Source organism: Otolemur garnettii, unplaced genomic scaffold (genome assembly GCF_000181295.1).
Source record: "Otolemur garnettii isolate 467f Iridium unplaced genomic scaffold, OtoGar3 scaffold00120, whole genome shotgun sequence".
Classification (NCBI taxonomy): domain Eukaryota; kingdom Metazoa; phylum Chordata; class Mammalia; order Primates; family Galagidae; genus Otolemur; species Otolemur garnettii.
In genome coordinates, this window is record NW_003852515.1 from 4,484,371 (window position 1) to 4,503,686 (window position 19,316).

General features: G+C 41.5%; 1 protein-coding gene across 2 annotated transcripts in view; it reads left to right on the plus strand.

Annotated features, from left to right (window-relative positions):
- FLT3 (fms related tyrosine kinase 3) overlaps positions 1-19,316 on the plus strand; it is an 80,538-nt gene that overhangs the window by 24,683 nt on the left and 36,539 nt on the right. For both annotated transcript variants that reach the window (XM_003797615.1, XM_003797616.3), the window contains exons 3-7: positions 6,482-6,684; positions 10,099-10,214; positions 16,029-16,158; positions 18,672-18,799; positions 19,119-19,258. In XM_003797615.1, the coding sequence (XP_003797663.1) occupies positions 6,482-6,684; positions 10,099-10,214; positions 16,029-16,158; positions 18,672-18,799; positions 19,119-19,258 (717 nt within the window). The remainder of the gene's footprint in view (positions 1-6,481; positions 6,685-10,098; positions 10,215-16,028; positions 16,159-18,671; positions 18,800-19,118; positions 19,259-19,316) is intronic.

Sequence of the window (19,316 nt, forward strand, 5' to 3'; positions counted from 1 at the left end):
GGCTGGCGCCTTAGCCGGTTGAGCTATAGGCGCCGAGCCTGGAACACGGTTTTTTTGTTTTGTTTTGTTTTGTTTCAGCTGGAGGGCTTCTGTAGTACTGATTTGGAAAAGAATAGTAGACTTTCTCTGGTCTGTAGATCACCTTATGTATTTCTGCTGGACTTTCCACAGCTTATCCAGCTGTTTTACTTATGTAAGCAAGGAACTGTGTTAGAGATTTTTTTTAAGGCAACTTCACATCCTTATTTTGTGATTATTTTTCTAAGAAGATCAATGGAGGGAACATAACCGTAATTACAAAAGTTCAGTTTTTTTTTAACATTGTGGATTTTAGATGCCGCAATGTCTTAAATTCCAGTGCCTCGTGGTACCATGGGCCTCCGCCTGGCTGGGCACTGACGAACTTGGCCTGACTGTCAAGAGCATCCCTCCACTCCTGGTATGCATACCTGTGCTATTCAAGCAAGTACTTCTGGTGCTCTGTCACCCACCACCTTTGTGCTGTACCTTTATTATGCAATTCCCTTTGCTCTTCTGTCTCCTCTGAGACCCCCAGATTTGTCTATTTGAATTAATTTTTAAACAATTTTCATTTTGGAAGAATTTGAAATTTATAGAAAACTTGCAAAGCTAGTGTGAGGGAGCAGGGAATAGGGAGATGTTGGCTAAAGGTTACAAAGTGACAGAAGGAATAAGTTTGGGTGGCGCCTGTGGCTCAGTGGGTAGGGCACCGGCCCCATGTACTGAGGGTGGCGGGTTCAAACCTGGCCCTGGACAAATGCAACAAAAAAAAATAGCCAGGCATTGTGGCGGCGCCAGCCACATACACCAGAGCTGGCAGGTTTGAATCCGGTCTAGGCCTGCCAACAACAATGACAACTACAACCAAAAAATAGCAGGGCTTGTGGCGGGCTCCTGTATTCCCAGCTACTTGGGAGGCTGAGGCAGGAGAATTGCCTAAGCCGAGGAGTTGGAGGTTGCTGTGAGCTGTGTGACGCCACGGCACTCTACTGAGGGCAATAAAGCTAAGACTCTGTCTTTACAAAAAAAAAAAGAAGAAGAAGAAATAAGTTCCAGAGATCTATTTACAGCATGATGACCATAGTTAATAATAATGTACCATAGGGGGTGGTGTCTGTGGCTCAAAGGAGTAAGGTGCCGGCCCCATATGCCGGAGGTGGCGGGTTCAAACCCAGCCCTGGCCAAAACTGCAAAAAAAAAAAAAAAAAAAAAAAAGCACTATAAACAGCCCTTAAAATTTGCTAAGGAGTGGATTTGAAATGTTCTTATCACATAAAATGGAGGGTGATGGATATGTTAATTACTTGATTTAATCATTCCACTTTGTGTGTGTGTGTGTATAAACACCACTGTGTACACCATAAATACATGCAATTTTTCATTTGCCAATTAAAATATATAGAGCAGAGAGGTCATATATACCCATCACCTTGCTTTCCCTAATGTAAGCATCTTATGTAACCATAGTACAATGATCAAAACCAGGAAATTAACTAACTTACATGCCTAATTCAAATTTCCCCAATTTTTCCACTAATGGCCCTTTTCCATTCCGTGATCCCATCCGAGACCTTGCATGCACTGGGGGTCATGTCCCTTTAGCTTGTTTCAGTGTGTGACAGTTCCTCAGCCTTTATCTTTCATGACTTTGACTTTTTGAAAGCTATTTTGTAGAGAATCACTCAATTTGGATTTGTCTGATGTCTTTTCACAGTGAGATGGAAATTATTCATTTTTTGGAAAGAATTTCTCAGAAGTAATGCTGAGTCCTTCTCAGCTCATCCTATTAGGAGTTATAGGATGTCACTTAGACAGATTAGAACACTTGAAAACCAATGGGGGATGTAACCCAATCATGTGTGCTCTTATTTTAATCTGAAATTAAAAAAAAAAGAAAACCAATGTGGGGGGGTTGGGAACATGTGAAAACAAGCCGTCCATGCCCCCTCGTTGGTGTGCAACTTTCAGTTGCTGTGTGCCAAGTCTCTCCACTGTAAACTTGCTGTCTTTTCCCTTGTCATAAATCTCTTAGGGGAGATGCAAATATCCTACTTCTCCAATTTTCACCACTGATTTCAGCATCCTTTGCTGAGTCTTGCCTACAGTTACTACTGTGGTGTTTGCCTAATGGTGGTTCACTTTTTCCTTCATTCCTTCTGTTTATTAATTAGAATTCTTCTGAGGGACACCTCCCTCTTCTCTCCTATTTTTTAATGTATTCAATTATATATTCATAATGTATCAATATGGGCTCGTGGAAATTTATTGTATGCTATGGATTTTAATGATTATTGTTTATTGCTATCATTATTTATTTCGTTGCTCAAATTGTTCCAGCTGTGGCCATTGGGAGCTGCTTCAGTTTGGCTTCTCTCTCCTTCCAACACGTCCCCATCTTTTCTCAAGCCCTTTCTTACCTGCTGGCACTGAAAGATCGTTCAGTCTCATCTTGCATTTTTCTTGCCTTTGCCCTGGAATTAAGCACTTCTCCCAGGAGCTCTGGTTTCTTGGGGGGCAATGTTTAGAAATCGGGGTTTGAGAACTGGATGTGCTCATTTCTGTTGGGGTATCATTGCATCTAGTCTCTCTTGGCAGACAGAGCTGGGAAATAGCATGTATGGATAAACTAGTTTCAGAATTGCTAACTCATACCCCAATGGGAAACAGATTTACTAACTAAAACATAGTATTTGTATATGGCTCTTTTGGTCTTTAGCTTTGTATCCAGAGTAGTATTTTCCCAAGTTACCTAGGTTAGTTCTCTTCTTTCTCATCCTCTTCACTATGGTTTTTTTGTTGATTTATAATATAATTAAATTAATTTGGTTTGTATTCCATGTGTTGTCCGCCCCCCATCCTATCCCTCCTATATCCTGCTTGGTTTAAATACTTGTTTTTGACTTTGTGAAACCTGACTCTGCTGCTGTCAGAGCTGTATAAAATGGCATACTCAGGGAAGCGTCACTCCCTTCTCGTTTCTGCTGCCAAGTTTCTGAGCTCTTCTCACATACCTCCTACAGTTAACCAATCTCTTTCGATTTTTTGATATTAGTCCTATGTTTATTGTGCACAAATGAGCAGATGCGTGTGTATCTCTTTATATTCCTTTCTTTTTAAGTGGTGTAACATACTTCAATGTGGATATACATTTTTTGATTTCTAAATGTATTTGACTATCAGAACGTAATTATAACCAATGTGGATATATTTTCTGCACTTATGGTACTTTTCTTCCCTTAACAGTGCATCCAGGAAATCACACCAAATTAGTTCACAGAGGCTGTCCTCTTTCTTTTCTATAGCTGCATAGTACTCCATGGTCTGGATATGCCATAGTTTATTCAAGCACTCTACTATGTATGAACATTCAGGTTGTTTCCAATATTTTGCAATTAAAATCATGCTACAATTAATTGTTGGAGGTGTATTCTAAAAGTGGAATTTTTGGCTCAAATGGCAGTTCCTGTGTAGTTTTATTAGATGTTGCCAAATTCCTCTCCAGAAGGGTTGTGTCAATGTGCATTCCTCCAGCACTGTATGAGAGAAACTCTTTCCTCACAGCCTATGACAACAAAATTTGTTGTCATAGTCTTTAATGTTTTGACAGTCAGAATAAGAAGTGATGTCTTGGTGGTGTTTTAATTTATGATTATCTAATTATAAATGAGTTTAAACATTTTCTCATATGTTTGAGGGCCATCTTTTTATTTTTTATTTTTTAGAGACAGAGTGTCACTTTATCACCTTTGGTAGAGTGCTGTGATGTCACAGTTCACAGCAACCTCCAACTCCTGGGCTTAGGCGATTCTCTTGCCTCAGTCTCCCACGTAGCTGGGACTATAAGCGCCCACCACAATGCCTGGCTTGAGGGCCATTCTTTATATGTTTTTGCTGAATTGTCTACTCAGTTATTTTTCTCATTTTTCTGTGTTTGGTCCTGTGTCCTTTAATTTTTAAAAGTTCTTTCTAGGGTCGTTGTCTGTAGCACAGTGGTTACAGCACAAGCCACATACATTGAGGGTGGTGGGTTCATATCTGGCCCTAGCTAAACAATGACAACTGCAACAACAACAACAACAAAATAGCTGGGCATTGTGACAGGCTCCTGTGGTCCCAGCTACTTGGGAGGCTGAGGCAAGAGAATCGCTTAAGCCCAAAAGTTGCTTTGAGCTGTGATGCCATGGCACTCTACTGAGGGTGACATAGTGAGACTCCAGGCACCTGCCACAATGCCCAGCTATTTTGTTTTGTTTGTTTTGTTTAGTAGGCCTAGGCCAGGATGGAACCCACCAGCCCCAGAGCATGTGGCCAGTGCCCAAACCCCTGAGCTGTGGTCACCCCCCTTAGCTAGCTTACTTTTTTTTTTCTTTTTTTTTGAGACAGGGCCTCAGGCTGTCCCCCTGGGTAGAGTGCTGTGGCATCAAAGCTCACAGCAACCTCCAACTCCTGGGCTCAAGCGAGTCTCCTGCCTCTGCCTCCCACAGGCGCCCGCACACAATACCTGGCTATTTTTTGGTTGCAGTCATCATTATTGTTTGGTGGGCCCGGGCTGGATTCAAACCTGCCACCTTGGGTGTATGTGGCTGGTGCCTTAGCCACTTGAGCCACAGGCTCCGAGCCAGCTAGCTTACTTTTAACATAACAATTGAATTGCTTGTCTGGGAAGTTTCTGCATTTAGTGGAAGGCTGGTCTGTAAGGGACACAGCTTATAAACACCCCTGCTGGGTCTGTAAGCCGCTCTGAAGAACAATGGCCATAGGAGAAGCTGAGCATGAAGCCTGGGAAGGAACATTAACCAGGCCAACCCCTGCCCAGTCAATAGTCAACAACCTTCCAAAAGCAAATACCCATTGTGGGGGTTTATATTATGGCCCAGGCAGAGATCAAGAGAACAGCTTAAGCAACTGTGCCCACCTTTTAAAACTCTATTCTGTGTGCCCTATCCCTTTATCTCTTACAGCTTTTACTTTTATTTTTTCCCAGTCGATCACTGCTATTTCCGTAGGTCTTAAGAGACCCTGGCCCTGGGGCAGGACCCCGGCACCTATCTTTTAAGTCAATTGTTGGACTTGGGTAAAGATCCTCAACATACCCAGTTAGAAGTCTCCTCTCTCTCTTTTGAAATTCCAGAGCAGTTAAAATGTACCTTTCACAATAGTTGGCATCTTTTTATGGAGAACATCATATTCCTCCTGTTATTTCTCCCTGCTAGATTCAAGACTCTTTAAAGACAAGATCAGCATCTTTTCTTTCTAGTCTTATAGGACCCAGAAGATGCTCTTACACTTACCAGATATTGACTAAGAAAACTTACCAGACACTATCTGAATAGTGAGCAAATAATGCCAGAAATATGGCTTCTGATCAGTAGCAGAAGAGCTACTTTGCTCTTCACCTGCAGAAGTGTGCATGTGCTCACGTGTGCTGCTCACCTGTTACGGAGGTGGAAGGTGTATCTTGATTATTTAAAGCAAACAAAGAAGGTGGTGGCTGCAATGAGCCTATAGGTACACCTGTCCAGAAAAAGGTGGTTTTAAAATTTGCTCTAACACAGATACCAATTTACCATTGCTATGTAAATTCAATCTGTATGCCAATAATCATACATATATTTATCTATATATTATGAATTTTATAATTATTGTCCACATCAGTGTTTTATCTCGTGGCACACTTGAACCTATAATTAAATTTCCATGGCACACTTAAAATTATGTTGATTAAAAAAATAGCTACAAGAAAGAATATACTTACTGTGCTTTGAACTTCTTTCAAAAATAATTTAATTAATGATCTTTAAAATTTTTCACAGCACACCAGTGTGCTGTGGCACACTGGTTGAAAATCACTGGTCCATATGGTAGTGTGCTAGGACTGATGTAACAAAGTATGTGTGATTTAAACAACAGAAATTTATTGTCTCATGATTTTGGACTCCAGAAGTTCAAAATGAAGATGTTGGTGGGGTTGGTCCCTTCTAAGGGCCAGGCCTCTCTCGTTGGTTCTCTTGCTCACATGACATTCTCCCTGTCCGAGTACCTGTCTCAAAAATCTCCTCTTCTTAATAAGGTTACCAGTCATATTGGATTAAAGGTCACCCTAATAATCTCATTTTACCCTGACTATCTCTGTAAAAACCCTATCTCCAAATAAGTCATATTCTGAAGAACTGAGGTTTAGAACCTCCATATATGAATCTGGAGGAGGAGGACAAAACTTAACCCTTTAACAGTCCATATGACATTTTAGAAATGCAGCCTAAAGTTATTTATCTTTTCCTTGGAGAATTAAATTTAATAGGATTTTCAGCTTCTGATATGTTCTCAATGGGTTACAGCATGCATGGGTGTTGTGTGCAGTAAGTTAGCAGGCATGTGTGTGGTAAGCTTTCCAGACTAAAAAGGGGCTGCATTAAAGGTACATTTGTTATGAACTGTCCTGGTTCTATCTACAATGTAGGTGTCAGAATCACCAGAAGACCTTGGGTGCGCTTTGAGATCCAAGAGCTCCGGGACAGCATACGAAGCTGCCACGGTGGAAGTGGACGTGTTTGCGTCCATCACACTGCAAGTCCTGGTCAACACGCCGGGGAACATATCGTGTCTCTGGGTGTTTAAGCACAGCTCCCTGAACTGCCAGCCACACTTTGATTTACAGAACAGGTAAGAGAAGGGGAATGTACAACTGCTGGATTTTTAGAGGAATACTTACTTCCATAAAATGTGGTTCATTTGGAATTCCTTTTCAAGTTTCTGTCCATGTTTATTGTAGCTCTTTATCTCCAGCGAAATAATGCACTAAATATAGTTAGGGCATGAACAGGACACGATGTATCTGTCAAATTTCATAGGCTGTACAACACAGAAGTGAAATCTAACACAAACTATGAACTTTAATTAACAATGTATCCGTATTGGTTCATCAATTGTAACAACTATGTCACGCCTCTGAAAAGTATTAATAATAAGGGAAGCTGTGTGTGTGGAGAGAAGGACACATAATAGGATTTTCATTGAATTTTTCTGTAAATCTAAAACTACAAATAAACTATATTAATTTAATTATGTATGAATATATATTAATTTAATTATATATATGAAAACTTATAGAAAGCAGTGAATGGCTGGAAAAATGTAAAGCAAATGGTGGAAAGAATATTTGGGATTCTATTTTTTTTTGTAGTTTTTGGCCGGGGCCGGGTTTGAACCCGCCACCTCCAGTATATGGAGCTGGCGCCCTACTCCTTTGAGCCACAGGCACTGCCCAGAATATTTGGGATTTTTAAAGTGTCTTTTTTAAATTGGATATTGTGATAAAGATAAAAGGTTAGAAAGTTTTCTTTTCTTTTTGTTTTTGAGACAGAGTCTCACTACATTGCCTTTAATAGAGTGCTATAGCATCACAACTCACAGCAACCTCCAACTCTTGGGCTTAATCCCAGTCTCCCAAGTGGCTGGGATTACAGGCACCCGCCACAATGCCTGGCTATTTTTTTGTTGTAGTTGTCGTTGTCATTTTAGCTGGCCCAGGCTGGGTTTAAACCCTCCAGCCTCTGTGTATGTGGCCAGTGCCCTACCCACTGAGCTATGGGCGCTTAGTTAGAAATGCAGCCTAAAGTTATTTATCTTAAAAGGTTAGAAAGTTTTCATTTTGTTCTAGTTGGAAGAACAAGAAGTTTTCTTCTGGGAAATGCCTGGAGAAAGACATTCGATTTCATCTATCTTGTTTTGCAATATAATAGGGAAGATTACAATGTTATTTGATATCTACAAAATATTTTAGTAAGACATTGATATTTATATAAGAAACACTGGTTTCATTATCCAGAAAAGTATCTTAGCCAAGATATGTGGATACCCAGCAGACTCTGACTCTATGCTGATTGCTGCCATCTGCTGTCCTTGTCTTCTGCTAAAGCCAGACAGAGCCAAGGACACAGGCCATTTAAATGCCCGCTTTAGGCTGGGTGTGATGCTGCATGCTTGTAATCCCAGCTACTCAGGAGACTGAGGTAGGGGGATCAGTTGAGCCCAGGGTTTGAAGCTAGCCTCGGCAACATACTGAGATTCCCATCTCCAAGGAAAAAAATACACACTTAGCAGTTCTAAGGCCGCCTTTCTTTTTAATTCTTGGTGATGTTCTTTAGTGCCTACCTGTAGAGAAGGCGTGTCTTTCCAGGAACGATGCAGTAAATGGTACCCTAATGGCCTGGAAGGGGTACCGTGCCCCTTGGCAGAGGTATTGGAGAACATCTTTGTGACTGACTGTGGTGGTTATTTGTATTTGTTCTTTAAGGTCAAATAAACTCTTGAGTGATTTCAGAATGGTGGGTATAATTCTGAAGTTCACTTCTAAATCTTGGGACACACTGATTTTCCTTTCTCTTTTGAGATTACATTACTCACTTCCGGTTTTTGGTTACTTTTACCTTGACATTGAACCCAAGCACTCTTGTATGAAGAATTTTGACTTAAAGAAATGTTCTGTTAATTTTATTCAAATTGTATACTATGACAGTTTTCACCAAATTGAGGTTAAAATAGAAAAGTGAGGATTTTTTCACCCCATACCAGTTTCGTAGCCAACATTATGGTTCTTATATGGATTCATTAACTTAGTACCAAAACATCTGGAGTGACTTTTTCATAGAGTTATTGAAATGTGTGTCTGGACTCTGGCTCATAGGCAGAAAAATTGAACACCTGAGCTTTCAAGAGTTCACACATGATACCGGGAGAAGGAATAGTTCAGAGAAAGAAAGTATCACCAAAATAAATCTGCAGAAGCAAGTCAAATACATACTTTACTGTGCGTCCTCCTAATCGGCAGTTGTCACGAATGCAAGCACATGCATTCTTAAAGCTGCTTGATGTTCTAAAATAGGGCTTTTCAAATATAACATGCTATTGGATTGCCTGAGGATCTTGTCAAAATGCAAATTCTGATGCATCAGGTCTGAGTGGGGCCCAAGATTCTGTATCTTCGTCAACTCCCAGCTGATGCTAACACCCTTGGAGAAAAGCAGCACTTTGAGCAGTTAAAGGCCTGAAAGTCAGAAAGTATGCACTGAAGGCAACATCACTCTGCAAACTGCTAAGAGTACTTTAAGCTTTAATCAAAGTGGGTAACATCGGCTGGGGGTGGTGGCTCACACCCGTAATACTGTCACTCTAGGAGGCCCAAATTGGTGGATTGTTTGAGCTCAGGAGTTTGAGACCAGCCTGAGCAAGAGCAAGACCCTGTCTCTACTAAAAATAGAAAAATTAGCCTGGCATGGGGGTGCACACCTGTAGTCCTAGTTACTCAGGAGACTGAGGTAGGAGGATTGTTTGAGCCCAGGAGTTTGAGGTTACAGTGAGCTAGGATGACACCACTACACTCTACCCAGGATGCCAGAGTGAGACTGTCTCAAAAAACAAAACGAAACAAAAACAGTGGGTAGCTTCAAATACACATCACAGTTATCTCTTGGAAGGGAAGGCTCCCCAGCCAAATTTATCTTTACCAATTATCTGAGAGGTTAAAAGCAGTGACACTGATACACCATTCTCCTTATACCTGTGTGATATTCTGAGCAATGCTAATAGTACTTTGTAGGAAAATCCCTTATGTCTGATTTTGCTTGAATTTTTTCATTGAGTGAGATAGAGGCACAAGCCAGAGGACATTTTACATCTCAATATATTTCACTTGTACAGTCATCTCAGTCCTGCAAATGGGAAGCGGAGGCTGGTGACCAGGTACCACCTATGATCACGGAGGTGCCTTGTCACTGAAGGGAATGGGAGTGTGTTTTTGCTTGGGACGTTTCTTCCTAGAAGCTCAGAAAACACGAGGTGATGGTGCAGGAACGGAGCTCACTCGCGCTCAAGAGCAGCACTTGTTCAGAATCCAGGCGCAACTCACCGTGCTCAGGGGAGCCTCACACATGGCAGAGGCTGTGTCCTCCACAGCGCTGCCCTCCACACCGCTCAGGGAATGTGGGAGCCGCAGAACCGCCTTCTTAGTCAGTGTGAAATTTTGTTTTGAGTTTCATACCTTTTCCAAAATAACCAGTTCTCTTTCTTGTTTTGCAGAGGAGTTGTTTCCATGGTCATTTTGAAAATGACAGAAACCCAAGCTGGAGAATACCTACTTTTTATTCAGAGCGAAGCTACCAATTACACAATCTTGTTTACAGTGAGTATAAGAAGTAAGTCCAGCCTGCTACTAGTATTCCAGCCTGGAAGACCAGTGTTCCCAAGAAGGGGTGTAGAGCCCAGGAGCTTTGACCAGCTCCTCCAGACACAACGCTCATGTTTCCCTCAATGCGCAGCTGAATGAGTTAAATTCCCACCAAGCTGTAACTTACAGAGAACTGAGAATCTGGTGTCCGCGGCTCTCAGAATGTGAGTGCTGTTAAAGAAGCTGGGACATTCTCTATTCAGGTGACTCACTTTTCCGTAACAGACGGCTGACAGGGAAGAAATGAAGGACATTCTGAGCTTAGAGTCAGAAGACCAGGGTTCTAGTTCTGGTTCTGACACTACCACCTTTGGTGGGTCACTTAACAGTTGTGTACCAAGGGGAGGGGTCAGAGACTGTTTTCACTGTATCCCTGACCTCCATCAGTATGAGACTATTAATGTCTCTGAGCCTCAAGATCCTTATCTGGAGAATGGGAATACAATTATATACCCTTGGGATTATAAAGCCTGAGCATGATTCATTAGAATTTTCAGAGAGGCTAAACATGTTCTTTTTCTGCCTTGTCCAATACAGTAACCACTGGCTGCATGGGGCTGTTGAACACCTGAAATGTGTCCAGGGTGACTGAAGAACCTAAAGTTTTCATTTTATTTAATTTGAATTAACCAAAATTTAAATTTAAATAGCCCCATGTAGCTAGTGGCTGCAGTGCAGGTCTAGACAAAGGCCAGACGGTGTGCAGATGGCGAGGGACGATCCCAGCGTTCTTGCCAGGAGGGGCAGCTGTGTAGCTGGCACTGTCGCCACCTGCTTGCGCTTTCTGGTCTCTTCTTGCTCTGTCCCCACCAGGCACAGACCTGTGCACACTGAGTGAGCTGCTTCACCTTCCGGGACTAATCAGGAGTGAAGATGGCTGTGTTCACTTCTGTCCTTGTGTCTTTGGGGGCCAGTGAAGTGCTCCAAAAACTCTGAGTTAATATCACTTGAAATTAGGTTCCCTGGCTATATATTAGTACAACTTGCCAGGCTCCCCTGTTCCTCGTCTGAGTCAAATGTGCAAAGTGTGTGTGTCCAGCCCACAGAGTGCCGTGGGGCAGGAGTCACCACAGCTACCCTTTGCTAGAGAAATTCTGCAAGTGTCATCTCACATGCTAAGATCCTGCGTTGACACAGATGAGAACGCAGACGCTCTGAGGGGTGTGGCGACGGGCGCAACCAGAGGCCCATGTGACGGTCTATATTTTCAGCACCACACTACACACTGGGTCTCGTGGGAGAGCACGTGGGCTGGCCATAAAGGCGGCTAACATTTTAGATTCCCAGCAGTGTTACCTTACTAGGGTTTAGGGTTGGGTATGAGGTTCTAAAGTCAGCTTGTAAAATAAAAATCAGGTAAAGTCAAAACTTGTCAAGATGTGCTCCAGAAAGCCCGTTAATTACCCTGAAATTGATAGGACCAGAGCCCTAGAAGGACAGAAATCAAAGAGCCTTTGCTGGTTTTTGATTTTGTTCTCACCTGCTCTGTGGGACAGTACGTGTGTGCTCCCCGGGATAGGAGGATGAGACACTTCTTGTTTTCTCCCCCTTGCCCCCCCCAGCCCCTGTCTTTCTTTCTCTCTCTTTTTTGACAAATTTATATAGTTGTGCAAGGGAAGCGGCATCTGTTATGTCTCTGTTGTATTTAGGGTATCTTCTTTAACGTAACATTTATATCGCAAAACCTAGCAACAATTATTCAGGTAAATGGTAACATGCTAGGTGGTGAGGCCCCCAAAATAGGTGGGAGAGACTTGGCAACAGTCGCCGTGAAAAAGAGGAAAGGGTTGAGTCAACCACAAGCTCAGCATTAACCAACGGTTTGGCATGGTTGCTAAAAAAAGTAAATTTGAACTTTGGCAGTATTCTTGAAAATGTAATGTCGACATGAAGGAAATTAATAGAAGATTATTATTTTTAGTACTACAGTTTTTTTTTCTGATGAACTCTGGCAAAATAGAGCAACCAGGATGGTGGAGAACTAGGAATTCCTTAAATTAGGAGCAGCTGAAGGAATTGGGAACGTTTAGCATAGAGAAGAAAACATTCTGAGGGGAGAGGATTGATGGCAATGTATTATAGAGGAAATTCTTCTGGGATTTCAGCTGGGAAACTTGGACTGACTAAAATACCTTTGGATAGTAATGTTTCTCTTGACCTTGGTTTCTAATTTTAAATACTCAGAGTTTTTCATACAGAAGCAAAGCTAGACCTTTAAAAACAAATTGCTCCAGAGCATAGAATTAGAGTCAGTGGATAGAAATTATGCAGACAAAAAGTAAAAGTCATCACAAGGTGACCAGATGGAAAAAGACTCCTGTAGGACACAGTCAAGAAAGGATTAATAGTCATAATATATAAGAGCTTCTATAAATCAATAAGAAAAACAAAGCAGGCTCAGTGCCTGCAGTACAGTTGTTATGGCGCCAGCCACCTGCACCGAGGCTGGCAGGTCCGAACCCGGCCCGGGCCAGCTAACCAACAATGACAACTGCAACAACAACAAAAAAATAGCCGAGCCTTGTGGCGGGTGCCTATAGTTCTAGCTACTTGGGTGGCTGAGGCAAGAGAATTGCTTAAGCCCAAGAGTTTGAGGTTGCTGTGAGCTGTGACACCATAGCACTCTACCGAAGGCAACATAGAGAGACACTGTCACAACAAAAGAAAAGAAAGGAAAAGAAAAAAAGCAATAACAAAATAAAAATATGAACAAAAGACATGGCTGGACACTTCCTTTTCAGAGCACAAAACCTAAATGATCCATAAATATACATTAAAAGATAACTTGGACACATTAAAATTTAAGAGTCTATTTGAGATGACAGTGATTCATGAATTGAGTAGTGCCAGATGGCAAGCCAGTCGGGCTCCACTGAGGAGATTTGAGGGGAAAATTTTTATAAGGTGTTCACAGAAGCAAGACAAAGAAAATCTGATTGGTTAAAGTGGAAAGTCCCTGGTTAGAGGTGAGCTGGCAGTTTCTGAGTGATTATTCATTTCATTTTACCACTTACATTGAGTTGGGTTGGGGTTTGCTTATGTAGGGGCCCAAGGCACTAGAGCTATCTCAGCCTAATGGACATCTAATTAATTATTTTGACACATGTTAAACCAATAATTGAGAAATCAAATTAAGACCATGATGAGGTACCATTTTATACCTACTAGAATGTTGAAAATTTAGAAGTCTTTGCCGGTATAAAGAGTAACAATAGGTGCTCTCATACATGTTGCCTGCTGTGTAAATGTAAATTAGTATAACCACTATGAAAATTATGCCGTTATATGTAAAGCTGAACAGGCTCATGCCATGTAAACCAACAGTTCCTCTCCTAGGTATATTATTAAAGAAATGAAGTTGTAGAAGTTACATATTGAATGTATTTTGAAGCTCAAGAATAAAATAAATCAATGTTTTTTAGGTACACGTATGTATGTGGTAACTGTTTTGAGGAATGCAAGAATAATGCACTACAGAATTCAGGATAGGGGTCACTAGGGGTTGAGAGATGGGGAAAAGCACAAAAGTATTTGGTGGGTTTTTTTGAGACAAAGTCTTCCTTCTGTTGCCCTGGATAGAATGCTGTGGTAATCATAGCTCACAGCAACCTCCAACTCCTGGGACTGAGCAATCCATCTTGTCTCAGCCTCCCCAGTACCTGGGACTACACACACCTGCCACTACACCCCTGCTAGTATTTCTATTTTTAGTAGAGGAGAGCTCTCACTTTTGCATAGGCTGGTCTTGAACTTCTGAGCTAAAGCATTTCTCCCTGGGTGGTGCCTGTGGCTCAAAGGAGTAGGACACCAGCCCCATATGCCTGAGGTGGTGGATTCAAACCCTGCCCTGGCCAGAAACTGCAAAAAATAAAATAAATCAATTCTCCCACCTCAGCCTCCCTAGGATTATAGGCATGAGTCACCACATCCAGCCACAAAAGTAGATTAAAATGTATTTATTAGCTGGGTGCAGTGGCAGGTGCCTATAAGTCCCAACTACTCAGAAGGCTGAGGCTGGAAGATCTCTTGAGATTAGGAGTTTGAGGCTGCAGTGAGCTGTGATTGTGTCTGTGAAGAGCTACTGTGCTCCAGCCTGAGCAACATAGTGAGACCTATTCTCAAAACATATATATATATCTCAATATTTGAGTTATTAAGTTGGATAATGGGCCCATTAAGCTGTTATTATACTTTGAAATTTACTCTGAATATATTCTTTCATATATATGTGCATATCAAACAATACATTTTTTTTTTGCAATTTTTGGCCAGGGCTGGGTTTGAACCCACCACCTCTGGCATATGGGGCCAGTACCCTACTCCTTTGAGCCGCAGGCACTGCCCACAATACATAATGTTATTAAACAAAATTTGTTATGAACAGAGAGATTGGAATCCAATATAGGGAAGCTTTATTTAAAAGGAGAGAGATTAGAATTCAGTATGGGGAAACTTCTTATTTATTTATTTATTTATTAGAGACAAAGTCTCACTTTGTCACCCTCAGTAGAGTGCTGTGGCATCACACAGCTCACAGCAACCTCCAACTCCTGGGCTTAGGTGATTATCTTGCCTCAGCCTCCCGAGTAGCTGGGACTATAGGTGCCGGCCACAACGCCTAGCTATTTTTTGTTGCAGTTTGGCCGGGACTGGATTTGAACCCGCTACCCTCACTATATGGGGCCAGCCCCCTACTCAGTGAGCCACAGGGGCCACCCAGAAACTTCTTTTTTAAAAAAAAGTTTGTCCCGCCTGTAATTCTAGCACGTTGGGAGGCTGAGGCAGGAGGATCCCTTGAACTCAGGAGTTGGAGACCAGCCTGAGAAAGAAGGACATTGTCTGTGTTAAAAGCAGGAAAAAAAAAAAAAAAAACTAGCTGGGCATTGTATTGGGCACCTGTGGTCCCTGCTGCGTGGGAGGCTGAGGCAGGAGAATTTATTGAGCCCAGGAGTTTGAGGTTACTATGAGCTAGGCTAATGCTATGGCACGCTGCCTGGGCAACAGAGTGAGACTCTGTCTTAAAAAAAAAAGTTTGTCAAAAAATTGGAATGATCTGTCCTGGGGTGTAGTGCCCTCCAGTCCCCAGAGACATCCAAACAGAAGTAGAAAGGTTGTATGTTATGCACAGGATGGGGGTGGGGGGTGAGTGGAAAGTGGGGAGTGTGTATCTCCTACATGAATGGAGGCTCAACTAACCTCTAAACTTTGCTCTAATCCTAACTCCATCCTACTATATTTCTGAATTTCTAAATCTTAGTATAGTTCTGCCTAACTCCAGATATAGTATGGGAAGAAAACTGAGTTTTAAACTACAGGGTGTCCCAAAGATCCCCATACATAGGAAAATAAACAAACTCATATTTTACATTCTACTATATTTGATGTCTTTTATATTTAAGTGTCAACATGCAGAGAAATGCTTGGTAAATATTTTGTACAATTTTGTAATGAATATTTCGGTATGTTTAATGAAGGTTTTGAGCTATGGGTTTCTACTAGTTTCCTTTTTCTTCTGCATATCAGTATTTGTATTTTTTACATGGGTTCACTCCACTTACTTTAGTTATCTGTGAATTTGCGAAATCCCCAAAGAAATTGACCAAGAAGATAAATGTCAAAGCTGACGTTGCAGCCTTTAATATTTAACTTTAACATTCGACACCATGGTGTGGGGGCAGAAGGCACTGCTTTTCTTAATGATGTGGAATTATTTTGTTTTTGAGGGGGCTGCTAAGAGAATTATTTTCAAAATATTAAAATTTAATAATTTATGATGCTTTAGATACACTGCTTTACACATTAAGAAGACCTTACTTTAGAAAAATGGAAAATCAGGACGCCCTGGTCTGCATATCTGAGAGTGTCCCAGAGCCGGTGGTGGAATGGGTGTTTTGTGATTCGCAGGGTGAAAGGTATGACATGTATCAAGATAAATGATGTTATTATTACTTCTTTCTGTTTTTTTCCTAATGTTGACACCAGACTGTCTATAAAATTGAATTTAGCCCCATTTAAACAGGAAACTTGAGCTTTTAAAAGAATATTTAGTATGGGCTTTCCAGAGAGAGATGGGGGGATTTTTTAGTGAGGGTCATTTTGGAATTCCTCGAATCAACTGCAGAATCCTCCATGCGTGTTTCTTTACTACACAAATAAAAGACCTTTTAAATTATAGGATTATTTGCACCCTGAAAACCTGGCTTGGGAAAAAAGAAAGATACTGTTTTTAAAGTGTAATTCTCTTATAAGTTAGAAATACTTGGCTCGGCGCCTATAGCTCAACCAGCTAAGGTGCCAGCCACATACACCTAAGGTGGCGGGTTTGAATCCCTAGCCCGGACCCGCCAAAACAACAATGACGCTGCAACCAAAAAATAGCCGGGCGTTGTGGTGGGCGCCTGTGGTCCCAGCTACTTGGGAGGCGGAGGCAGGAGACTCACTTGAGCCCAGGAGTTGGAGGTTGCTGTGAGTTGTAATGCCACGGCACTCTACCCAGGGGGACAGCTTGAGACTCTGTCTAAAAAAAAAAAAAAAAAAGAAATATTTGTGAGAAAATGTTGAATTTGGCACTATTCTGTTTGTTTTGGAAAAATAATATATGATTAATTAATTAGAGAATCTGGGGCCAGACAGCCTGGGTTTGAGCCCTGGTGTGCTAACCTGCTGTGTGGCCTTGGAAAAGTTACTTAACCTCTCTGTGCCTCGTCAGAAGAATGAGGATGGTAACAATGACTCACCTTGTAGGACTGTTGTGATGAATAAATGGATTGGTATATGTAAAGCAGATAGAACAGTGCCTGACAGATAGTAAGTATGGTAAAAAAATGTTTACTTTTATTTATCATATGTGCCATAGCTAAGTTCCACAAAATAAGAAGTTAGCAGTTGGAACTAATTAAATGTGCCCGACAACTTTTTTTTTTTGAGACAGAGCCTCAAGCTATTGCCCTGGGTAGAGTGCTGTGGCATCACAGCTCGCAGCAGCCTCCAACTCCCGGGTTCAAGTGATTCTCCTCCCTCAGCCTTCCAAGTAGCTGGGACCACAGCGCCTGCCGAAACACCCGGCTATTTTTTGGTTGCAGCCAACATTGTTGTTTGGCAGGCCTGGGCTGGATTTGAACCCATCAGCTCAGATGTATGTGACTGGCGCCTTAGCCACTTGAGCCACAGGCGCCAAGCCTGCCCAATAACTTTTATTGGAAAGTGGTAGATGTGGTAGCTCATACATGTGATTCCAGCCCATGGGAGGCCGAGGAAGGAGGATCACTTGAGCCCCAGAATTCAGGACCAACCCTGGCAACATAATGAGACCCTCTTTCTGCAAAAAAAATTTTAATGGTTTCCAGGCATGGTTGGGCACTCCTGTATTCCCACCTATTCTGAAGGCTTAGGTGGGAGGATAGTTTGAAGCTGCAATCACTGCCTGGGCAACAGAGTGAGATGCTATCTAAAAAAAAAAAAAAAAGAAGGAAAAAGGAAAGGAAAATGGTACTAAATAGGAGAAAAAGTAAAAAAATCAGGTTACCAAATTATATGAATGGATCTCAAATTTTAGAAGGAGAAAAAGAGATTATAAATATATCTGTACCGTGTACATGGGAAAAATTGGAAAGATATACACCAAAATAATAACTGTTGTTATTCAGAATGTTAAGAATATGGATAATTTAAAATTATTTTCTTTGGGTTTTTCTGTATGTTCCAAAATTTCTACAGTGAACCTAATTATTGTTGTCTCGTAGTAAGAAAAAAAAATAACTCCAGGAAAGACACATAAACAAAGAAAAAGAATACACTTGACTGATATAATAAAGAAAAGAGCAACTCCACGAAAACTCCAGGACCATAATCTGGAGGGAATGGCCAGGGAAACTCTCCTTAGGAACCAAAGTCCATTTTCTAGTTGCTCCGCTGAATCTTGAGAGGGTCTTGGCCAACTTCCCTTGAGAGCAACCCCTGGGCTTTTCCTCTTTGTTTGCTATGGGAACTCTGGTGACTTTTGTGACAGCTAGCCTCTCCCCCTCACGGAAGGTAAACGTCTATGCTTTAAAGAAAAAGATAACTACCTTGTTTGCATTAAAGCCCCATCATGCTTTTTCTCCTCTCTCTTCTCTTTTTTCTGTCTTCTTTGTCAAAACTTTCTTTCTTTCCCTGTCTTTCAACAACAACAACAAAAAGAGGTCACCAAAGGGGAAAAATTTTTAAATGTTTTATGATGTCATTTTCGTGGTGTTATTCTAATTAGATGAGCACTAACTAGTTCCCTTACCAGCCTTGGCTGAAACCAAAGATTTGGGCTTGTTTACCTCTTGACCTGCTCTTTTCTTGGTTCCTTTCCAACTGGCTATAGAACTTTTAACTTTGTTCTATTCCTTTGTCATTTTAAAACTTGTTTGGCCAAGTGGCATTTATTTTCTAATTGCAGCTGTAAAGAAGAAAGTCCAGCTGTTGTGAAAAAGGAGGAAAAGGTACTTCGTGAATTATTTGGAACAGACATAAGGTGCTGTGCAAGAAATGAACTGGGCAGGGAATGTACCAAGCTGTTCACCATAGGTAACGCTATAATAAAATACCACGTGCTTTTGTTTTCATCCTCTGGAAACTAGTGGGGGTTAACAGTAACTGCATAGGTGACCATTCAGCTTCAGGAATTCTATAGTCACTTTATCCCATTTAAAATGTACTATCATGGATTTTGTCAATGCTGATTCTTCATAAAAGAGGAGTCACTCTCTGAAGGACTGTTTTACCAATGTGGCTAGTATCCTTTGCAGTGATGCTGAACATCTGAGTTCCTCAGAATGTTCGGGATGTATTTTGTGATGAAGAAAAATAACTTTTCTTCTTACTCGTGATTTTTTTCATCTTCTAGATCTAAATCAAACCCCTCAGACTAAACTGCCACAATTATTTCTTAAAGTGGGGGAACCTTTGTGGATAAGATGTAAAGCCGTCCATGTGAACCATGGATTCGGGCTCACGTGGGAGTTAGAAAACAAAGCCCTCGATGAGGTAAGAGGACAAGTGTGTATTCTGAAAATGCAAAACCACGAACCGAGAGTGCGGGCTG